General features: G+C 40.4%; 1 protein-coding gene across 1 annotated transcript in view; it reads left to right on the forward strand.

Moving 5' to 3' along the window:
- MANBA (mannosidase beta) overlaps positions 1 to 10,642 on the forward strand; it is a 52,191-nt gene that overhangs the window by 33,531 nt on the left and 8,018 nt on the right. Inside the window, 5 exon segments of the mRNA XM_066317870.1 lie at positions 810 to 954; positions 7,269 to 7,352; positions 7,355 to 7,410; positions 9,161 to 9,311; positions 9,314 to 9,417. Coding sequence (XP_066173967.1) covers positions 810 to 954; positions 7,269 to 7,352; positions 7,355 to 7,410; positions 9,161 to 9,311; positions 9,314 to 9,417 — 540 coding nt within the window.

Genomic DNA, 10,642 nt, shown 5'->3' on the forward strand with positions numbered 1-10,642 from the left:
AAGCTTGCCACCATGAAGTCCTGACTCAAAAGAGCTGTGAGAGTTTCTGTAAGGCTAAGGCCTCATTAACAGGTTAAAAAATTTAATGCCAAAATAAGGATAGCAGAAAGGATAAAGAAAGTAAATATGCTTTAGTGGTTAACTAGAAGTAATATCTTTACCTTTTGGGCTGTCCTGAAGGCTTTTAACTTTATTTTAGGAATTTCTTTATATTTCCCCAGCCTAATAATAAACTGTGGTGAAGAACATAGCAGTCTGTTTAGCATCCATTGAGAACTTGGCCAATGAAAAATTCTGAAAAGTGGTTTTTAGATGATGTGGAGAAGGAAAAAGGAGTGGGAGTGCAACGGAAAAAAGGTTGCTTTTCTCAAGCACAGTTTTGACTGTATAGTGAGAATGTAAGTTCAGAGTGTAGGGGTTTAGACATCAAGGTAATGTATACTGAAAGTAATGCAGCTTAACATAATTTGCAGCTCTGGAGGGGTTATTTAAATTAATGTAAGAAAATACTTATTTCAATTTTCATTTTATTTTCCTTGTCTTCGATTGCCTTTCAAAGACCATCTTCACTGTATGGAAGTAGCCCCATATGAGATTCTTTGCTGGCAAAGCTGTTGGGAGTTGCTAGGAATAGATCTCCTTCCAGCAGAGATCACTGCACTGCAGGGGATACTCCTCAGGGCTCAAGTTTAAAGTTGTGTGCTGTTGCTGTGAAGTCTGTGTGGTGTATCAATATATATTCACATGTGTTTTGAAAAAAAGTAAAATCTAATATACCAAAAATATTTTTTATCTCTTTGTTGACCAAGGTGATGCAGGCTCAGTGTATAAAGACAGAAACTGAATTCTATCGTTTTAGTCAAAGTGAAATAATCAATGGAGAAGGACACACAATGGGAGCTCTCTACTGGCAGCTCAATGACATTTGGCAGGCTCCTTCATGGGCTTCCTTGGGTAAGTTTTGTGACAGTCTGGTAAAAAGCACCAGCTACCAGTTGTGTTTTCCTCATCTGGAAGTATTATAATAAGAAATATAGCTCTGCTCCGTGTCTTGGGTAGCTTTACAAACTTTGAACATATTTCTGTCCATCCTTTAAAAATTCATTCCAGGATGGGATTATGATGTAAAATTGAGCATCTAGATTTCTTCTGTAGTCAGCTGTGGGAGAGATGGTTTTCTCCAGATGTGATTCATTGCATCCTTAGCTGTCTCTGAACAGGGATGGAATTATCTTCCCCATGATGAATTTGATTTTCATTGAACTTCATAAGATATCTCTCACCCAATGTAGCTTCTGAGAAGCTTTTTATAGGAGATGACTGGCTAAGATTTGATCTCTAACTTGGTGGTCAGATGAGGTAAATCACTCCTCGTGACTAAATTATTCTGCTAATATGCTATTTTCACTTTTTTTTCCGTCTTAGAACACAAAAGTATCAGACATATAAAGACAAGTCACTTAAGCAGTAAGCGGTAGGGGAGAAATGAGGAATGTGTGGCGTGGGGGAAATGGCTATGAATCAAACATTTTTGTCTAAAAGTCATTTTGAAGTGGGGAAGCTGTTCTATGGCTGTATAGGATTTGGGTAGGTTCTCCTTTCAATTGTAGTTATTCTCACATATTTTCGTTTTGAAACTCTTTAAGCATTTCACACGGGAAAAATATGAGCAAACTAGAAAAGCTAAGAAAAAAAGTAAGACTCTATGGACAGACTTGATGTTTTCCTTAGAAAAAATGGCATTTGACCTGGTTTGAGAAAAAATTAGCCACACCATCTTCCTCTTTTTTCTGGGAGATGTTTGTTGTCCTCCTTTTTTCTTTTTCTTTTCTTTTTTTCTTTTCTTTTTTTCTTTTTTCTTTTTCTTTTTCTTTCTTTTTTTTTTCTTTTTCTTTTTCTTTTTCTTTTTCTTTTTCTTTTTCTTTTTCTTTTTTCTTTTTCTTTTCTTTTTCCTATTATCTCCAAGCAAATAACTGCAAAAACAAGGAAAAAACAGTGGACAGAAAGAGGCTAAATTATTTAAATGTTAAGCCATCTTTCTGGACTTTCTAGACTTGTATTAGGGAATGGAATATGACACTGGTTACTTTTTATTGATTCTAACAGTGAGTGATGCTCTAGGCTTTAAGTGCTCCAGAGAAAAGATGCTTGGAAAAGTTCCCTTGTAAAGACAGGTGTATTGATAGATGTAACGGTCGTGGAGACCATAAATGTCTTATTTGAGTGCAGAGATGACATCACTGTGGAATATTTATCAAATGCTTGAATTATCATATGTTGTTGAAACTGGTTTAGAAGAAAGAAGCTCCAGCAGAGATACCGCTGTCCCTTTGTTTGTGTATTCCCTCAGTGAGATAAGGAAAGGTTTAATATTCATTTAATTAGGCCAGTGCTCGGTATGAGGGATTTTGAACTGCTAATGGCTGAAATTATGCAATGACTTCGGAGAAATTAGTTTTATTTGCACTTCAAAAACACATTTCTGCATCTGTTAGATGGCCACAGTAGTATAACCAATGAGTGCTTTTATTTAAATCTGTTACTTTGCAGAAAGTCATGGAGGGGTTTACATAATTTCCCCTACAAAGGCAGAAATGTTTCCACATGGTGGGGAAGGAAGAAGGTAGCAATGTTTCTCCTTTAAACTTTTACCTTGAGATGTTTGCTTGGGTTGAATGAGAACACAGCATAGCACTTGTGTCATAGTACTTCTGCCTTCAGCTCAGAAGTAAACAGCTTTTATCACAACTGGATTCTGAATGTTAGCACCTAGCTGTGAAGCTGGCTGTGCCATGTTGGATGATTTAGCATCTCTGCAGTATGTTTTGCTGGAGTGCTGTGACACTCCCAGACAAGTGTTACCTGGAGGTACCCAACTCGGTTGTCATGAGATTCCCTTGAACAGACAACTGGCTTTTATTGCAGGTTCAATATTTAGAGCCCCTGGTGAGCCCCGGTACAGGCTGTTACGGAGAATAATTGATCTGAATTCATGAGGCTGAGGTGAGGAAAGAACCTAGCAGCATGTTTCTCGGGTTGCATTAATGGTGGAAGGATTAATTTAAAATCATTTCAGGGAGATCTGTTTATTTGCACTCAACCATCAGGTAGAAGGCTGCAGGGAAGAGTCAGGAAAAAAGGTACTGGGGTCTCATTACAAACCTAATTTTTAGTTTCCTTTTCTGAAGTTTAATACCGCAGAGAATGCAACCCCCTTGTTATTGTCAGGAAAAATTGAGGAACTTGGATTTCTGTAAGAATTTGTCTAAATGTGGTGGGAGGAGGAGAAAACCACCCCAGGGCTATTTTAAATAACTTTTGACGGTCGCCTTTGGGCATGCATGTCTGTAACAGGAAAGTTTAACCCAGAGGTTTCTGGTGATAACTTCCTGACCTCCAGACTTGTTTTACAGCCATTTTTAGGCAGGGCAGAGTGTTGTGCATTTGATATGCAACTTGCCTGTTTTTAAATAAAGGAATGTAGCTCTGGTCTTATGGAAATCAAGACAACAGAAGAACTGGAAAATATGGACTTTTTATTTAGCTTCGGTTTTCCTTGCTGTCGAAGTTATTTTGACAAACGTATTATCAAGATCCTGTTGCTGGAAAAGTTGTCTTTGGAAAACACTTCCTGTATGAAACTGCTACAGCAGTTGAGTTTTGGTTCTTCAAAATGGCTCAATATTTTTGGGGAAATACCTTAAAAAAAAAATCAGTCTTAAAAGCTGATCTGAGTTAAGCAGGCTAATGGTGTTTCAAGCATTCCAAAACAATGGGTCTCATAGTAATAGGGTGGGTTTTGAAATGGTGCAAACTTTAAAATGTGGGTTTGTTTGATTTTGTTTGTTGGCTGGGGTTTTTGTTTGCTTGGCTTTCCTTGTGGAAGTTGAATGCCATGTTCACTCTGAGTGTGTCATCTTCTCCACTGTAAAGGGTTTTTGAGGGTCTCTGCCTAGGTAGCATACCTTCTCTCTTTCCCTCCTGCACTGTGGCTGTGTAATCCAGTTGGAAATCAAGGCACAACAGAGACTGAGAGAAGGACCCATCCAAGAAGAAACAGGATTTTATATTACACTAAGTAGCAGAAACTGCTCTATCTCAATTGCTTTATTAATTTCCATCTATAAGACAGCTGATGCCTAGATTTTCATCATGTTGAATTAAGCTCAGGCAAAAAATTCAAGTCAAAGGCACTGAAACCTCAGACCATGCTGGGTAACTTGTCTGAGCTTGTGGTGGGCTCTGCCGGATTCTGCAGTGAGCAACATGTATTATGTTTGGCAATTTAATTAATGACAATTGAAATTCCAAGAAGTCCTGTAGCAGTCCTGAGGGCTTTAGAGATTTCAACCCTCCCAGACTCTCCCTGTCCATTTCTCATACAAGCCCATAGCTTTTGTTTGTTTGGTCAGACACTGCCCCCAGTTTACTCTGTTTCAGATAATCCATCCCCAGTCCAGATTTCCCATCTTCTCAAGTTTAATGACTGAAGGAGTAATTTGTTAGCACCCACTGGTTTTGGTAGTTTTGTTCTTTAAACCACCAGTGTTTCCTTGTCAGGAAATGTCCCTGGAATGCCAGAACATGCCTTTGTTCATATCACCAGGGGATCAGACCCAGCCAGCATAGGTTTATGAAAGGCAGGTCCTGCTGACCAACCTGATCTGCTTTTGTGAGGTTGGTGGACGAGGACGACTGTGGTTGTTTTGTGCCTGGACTTTAGCAAAGCCTTAATGCCATTGCCTACAACATTCTCCTGGAGAAACTGGCCGCTCATGATATGGAAGGATACAATGTTCACCATGAAAACAAGCTGGCTGGAGGCCAGGCTGAGTGTGGTGGTGAATGGATTCACATCCAGCTGACAGCGGGTCACTACTGGGATTTCCCAGGGCTCAGTACTGAGGGCCAGCCCTGCTTAATACCTTTATCAAGGATCTGAACAAGGGATTCAAGTGCACCCTCAGCCAGTTTGCAATCAACACCAAGTTGGGAGGGCATGGCAGCAGGCTGGATCAATGAGCTGAGGGCAGCTCTATGAGGTTAAACAAGGCCAAGTGCTGAGTCCTGCACTTGGGTCACAACGGCTCCAGGCAGCGCTATGGGCTGGGGCAGCGTGTCTGGGAAGCTGCCCAGTGGAAAAGGACCTGGGAGTGCTGGTCAACAGTGGCTGTACATGAGCCAGTGTGTGCCCAGGGGGCCAAGAAGGTCAATGGCATCCTGGCTTGTATCTGTGGCCAGAAGTAGGGAAGGATTTGTCCCCCTGTACTTGGCACTGTTGAGGCTGCACCTCAAATTCTGTGTCCAGTTCTGGGCCCCTCACTCTACAGGAAGCACATTGAGGGGCTGGAGTGTGTCCAGAGAAGGGCAGTGTAGCAGAGGAAGGATCTGGAGCACAAGGCTTATGGAGAGCGGCTGAGGGAGCTGGGGAAAAGAGGCTTGGACACACAAATACACACACCCTTCCACAGCCCTCTTCAACTAACTGAATGGAGGTCTTGTGAGGTGGGGGTCAGCCCCTTTTCTCCATTAAAAAGTGACAGGACAAGAGGAAATGGCCAGTGGAGGTTTAAATTAGGTCTTAGGAAAAAATTCTTCACTGAAGTTGTTGTCAAGCATTGTTGGGGCTTCCCAGGGAAGTGGTGGCATCACCATCTCTAGAGGTATTTACAAGGGTGTGCCATGGGAACTTAGGGGCATGGTTTAATAGTGCACTTGGTAGGTGAACAGCTGAAGTTGATCCTTTGCCATCATAAAGGTTCTACAGTTCTATACTGAGGAGCACCAATACACTGAGTATGTTCATCAGTTTATGACTATCTGTTTTGAAGAAAGACAACTGCCTCTCCAAGTTTTCCTCCAGCCTTATCTCTTTGGTTTGCTTCACTGCAATTAACTTGAATGCCAGTGTTGTTTATGCTGGCAACAGACTGATCTTCAGTGTTGTGTGGATTTTCCAGGCAGATATGAGCTTTTCTTGTTCTCCAAGCTAGCTGGTTGTGAACTTGCTGGGAACAGATGATGTATAAGTTGCTAAGCTGGAGCTAATGCACTTATTCTTCACAAAGGTCATTCATGTCTATGTGGAGTGCAGACAAGCATGTTCAACTCCCCCTGGGAAAGCCACAACAACCCTTTAAAGACAGCTCTGGATAATTCTTTAATTATGAGATGTTTTGAAAGTGCTAAGAGCTTTGTACAAGAACCAAAATGAAGAGAGTAATTACTAAGACACTTACAAGAAAATATCTCACGAACATATTTTCATACATCATAAGCATACATCAGCTTTAAACTTGTAAAACAAAGATTCAGAAACAAGAATGAAACCAGTATGTAACTTCTCTTTTCTTGTGAGATGGTTGCAGCTGACTTGCTACTTCTTTTTAGTGCCATTCAATAACTGGATAATGGTTGAGCAAAGACAAACTTAAAATGCAGACAGTGGGTGCTAGATGGAATGTTAATAGAGTAAGAAATGGATGGAGCTTCTCTTTTGAAATGATTACATGGCAGTGTTGCAAAGCAAGTAAGCAAAATTGGTTTTTTGGAGAGGATGCAGAGTTTGATGGCTTTCCCAGTTTAATGGCAGGCTTTCAAAGTATTAAAAGTAATGAGGCACAGCTTTCCATTAAAGAAGCAGTGTGAACTGTTTGTCATGTGTCTGTCATGGATACTAACTCCCATGGAGGAAATGTCGTCTTTAGATCTTGGCACATTTGTTTTGCCAAGCTCGGAGTTGTCTTTGGTATAGGAACTTACTTTTGTCTGTATTGCTATTGCTGTCCTCTAAGGAAGAACTGAAAGGAGGACTGAAAACGGGGAAGAGAGCACTTTGTATAAGTGCTTATCTCCTTTTTTATAGTAGTGGTAGTTCGTGAAATGCCAGTGAGTTTGTCTGGATTCTCAACAGCACAGATGCTCCAGCTGCTTGGTTTATGTGTGGTCTGCTGTGTCAGCCTTGTTACTTGTGTTTAAGGCTTCCTTTAACTGAATGACAGTGTGGCAGTGATAGGAGAGAGACATAGAAAATGTAAACTTTTGGGGAAAGCTCAAAGCTTGAAAGAACATCAGATCTTTTCCAGAGCAGAGCCTTGCCTGGAAGGAAGCAGGAGTACCTTCAGTCATCTTTGTACTTGACAGATGTGAAAAAGGGTGGAGGGGGATGTTGCATTGCCAATAGCAGGACCAGAAAGCACACACGAGGAATGTGGGACAAGGCAATCTTGGATTCAGTTTCAGTCTTTCTTCTTCTTAACCATTTTTAGAGTATGGTGGTAAATGGAAACTGCTCCATTATTTTGCCCAAAACTTCTTTGCACCACTGCTGCCTGTGGCCTATGAAGACAAGGGATGTTGCATATTTATGGTGTCTCAGATCTTCATGAGGACCACAAGCTGACTTTGAGGGTAAGTGACACCTACCTCACCATTCTTGTGTGCCTCCTGCAAAATGTGAGAAGCTGAAACAAACACATCTTTGTACAGACAAGCTTCAGTAAGGCCATGCTCAAACACCATGAGATGCAACTCTAGTGTTTAATCTTAGAGACAACATTATTCTTTATTAAAGTAGTGTGTAGTGCTTCACAGAAGAAGGAATGCTTTTCTTATAGCCTGCAGGTATAAGGCTGTAATGAACTATTCTGTGAAATCTTAAAGGAGTTGATGGTTAAATAGAGCAAAGGGTTGAAAAATGATACCTCACTACTTAACAAACTATTCCCTGGGTGTTAGAACTAGATAACCTGATTAAGTAAGGGGGGAAAAGGGATTGTACCATTGCTTACCAGTACTCAAAGTATACGGCTTTGGGAAAAAGGACTGGATTATATTCTGAAATATGAACAGCACATCTTTAATTAGAAGGTCACCTATACATGTCACCATTTTGCAATTGACACCTTAACTGTTTTCTGATAATGCTATAGAAACTGATAGGATTTTTAAGTCAGTATTTGGAATGCTGTGTTTTCTTAGACAACAGTCATCCTTTTCAGCTTGCTACATTTTGTTGCTATAAATCGTATGGCAACCAGATCCCAGATGAATTTTGGGACCATTTTCCACTGTGTGATCCAGCTTCTGACATAAAGTGTGTCCCATGTGAAAACAGTGTGAAGGATGGAAAAACAGACCTTGAGACCTGGAATAACTCAGTAGTCGCTACTAGTTCCAAAACAGTCATTTTGGAACTAGTAGTATGCCAGCCCTGGATCATTGCTCTGTCTGGTGGGCTTCCGTGAATTTTCAGATTTATAAGGTGCTTATATGGAGTAATATATGGTACCGAAAATGGTTGCAATTTCTGGATAGTCAGTTCTTGGAGTAGGACTGCACTTAATGGGATTGTTCGTTTCTGGTCTGAGTTACTCTAACAGACATAAATTCAGATTTTCTGATAGTATCAAAGAAGTGCTGACAGTAGGATAGTTCTGATGAATATCCTATATGCACGTCGAGGGGATTTGGAACTTAACTCTTGAAAGGATGTTAAGATCTATTCCTGACTGCACACTCCTAATTAAGGCAAAAAATAACTGAAATTTTATAAAGTAGAATGTTGTAATTCTCATTAAGTGCTTAATTCCCAAATTATACCCTTTCTAAAAGGGTATATTCATAATACATGGATGATGTCTGGCAGTGTATTTTGCTGTATTACTATAACCTTCATAATCCCTCTTTAAGATGATGGAGCTTGCTTCTGTTTGAGTGATTAAGCAGAAGCCCTAGCATACCTAGTTGGGTTACATCAAATAACTCTGAGCCATCTCAAGAAAATGCTTTGTTTGGGTTTTGTTTTAATCAAGGAAGGGAGGAAAAAGAATCAACAAATTAGTCACTTAGTAATTCTATTTCCCAGCACTCCCTTGGCAGGAATTGGCAATCTCTTCTTCTCAAGGAACCTGGAGAAAACAAAAAAGTCTTGCAGATCAAGAGCAGCTCCAGACTGTTTGAAATGGACCTCTTTTTAGGTTTTTAGAATGATCTAGTTTTTATGCCATATCTATTGTGTAGTTTCTTGCTAGGTGGAAATCAGCTGGTGCTGTCAGAAAAACATCTGTCATAATGAACAATCTGGAATCTAGGGTACTGTGTTGTTTTCACAGATGTAGCCTTTCTTCTAAGCTTTGTGCTCTCTCAATGTGCTCAATAGGTTGTTGTGCACGCCTGGAGCTCTCTGGAACCCGTATGCACCCTTGCCAAAGAAGGTGTGCCTGTTAAAGCACAGAGTGCTGTCCCCATCTACAAGGAGTCCATCAGTGACCTTCTGGAAAGATGCAGAAATTGTACCAGGAAGAGCTGTGTATTACCTTCTGTCTCGTGGGAGAAGGTGGGCTACAGAGTCCTACGAACCATTACTTCCTTTCATCACTCAAGGATGCTGTGGGATTAGAGAAGACCCAGCTTAGTGTAAGCATCAATCATGCTAAATCTCTGTATTTGGTTTTGCTAATCTTACTGTTTTGAGTTGTTTGCCAGCTATGCAGTGTCTGATTCCTCTGAATGCTCTTTCTCCTTAGTTGTTGCTATTCTGACTTCCAGGTTGAGTTCAAAATCAAATTTTTTTCTGGTGTCACTATATGTGTATCTAAACAAGACTGGTATGGTTTATTTGTGTTTGGGTTTTTGTTGTTGTTTTGGGTTTTTTTGTTCTTTGTTTTGTTTTTTAATAATGAAGTCTCCCTTTAATTTGTTTAGATTGTCTTCCACCTTGCAGCATTGCTCCTTTCTTTCTTTTTGCCCGTAGATAGCAAATGGCATTGTGACAAGTGTTCTGGCTTGCAGGCAGCACTGTATGTCAGAATAGGTGATCCTAGTTCAGCTGAGTGTGGAGTGCATTATTGTCAGCAGTATTTCCTCTGGAAGTGCTCTCTCTCAGATCAGTGTAACATTGCTAACACGCAGTATTGCATGCTCCTTTCCCCCTCCTTCAATCCCTGCCCTCCAGTAAGGGTTCTGATTTGCATAATAGCGATTATTTTTAATAGCTGGAAGTGTGTCAGTCTTCTCAACAGGCACAAAAAGTGTGTGTTGTATAACACTGTCATTTAGTCAATTTACTGCTTTTTCCTAGTTATCTTCTGTTCCTGGCAAGCTTGCTGTCTCTATAGAGAGCATGCATGCCGTGTATGTGTGCACACACATTTTGTTAAGCCTCACTTCTTAGCATGTGCATCTTCTTGGAAAATTCATCATCAGATGGGCAAGATGGGGACCTTTGTGTTCTCACATTTGGCTTTCAAACTGCAGCTTTGCTCTTTAATGCTAAACTGAACAAGGGGGAAATAGAGGTCTAATCTCTTTGAATCTGGACCAGCATAATTGCTTTACAAAAGGAAAATGGGCCAGATTTTCCCTTCTTATCTCTTTTCACGGCCGCACAGCCTGCCTCCTGAGTATACAAAGAAAAGAAATCAGCCTGTTTTAATTTTTTTTTTTTTTCATCTGGTGGTCCAATCTGGAGTCTGAGTCATGCTGTGGGGAGATTTTTTGTTTGTTTTGGTTTGGTTTTTTGGTTTATGGATGAGATCATCAATAAGAAAAGCTCTGCAACTGGAGCATCTTGGGAAATTTCATGCGTTTATCTTGTAACTATGTTGTCTTTGCAATACTAACTAATAAGGATAGCTAGCAT

This window comes from Sylvia atricapilla, chromosome 4 (assembly GCF_009819655.1).
Source record: "Sylvia atricapilla isolate bSylAtr1 chromosome 4, bSylAtr1.pri, whole genome shotgun sequence".
Lineage (NCBI taxonomy): Eukaryota > Metazoa > Chordata > Aves > Passeriformes > Sylviidae > Sylvia > Sylvia atricapilla.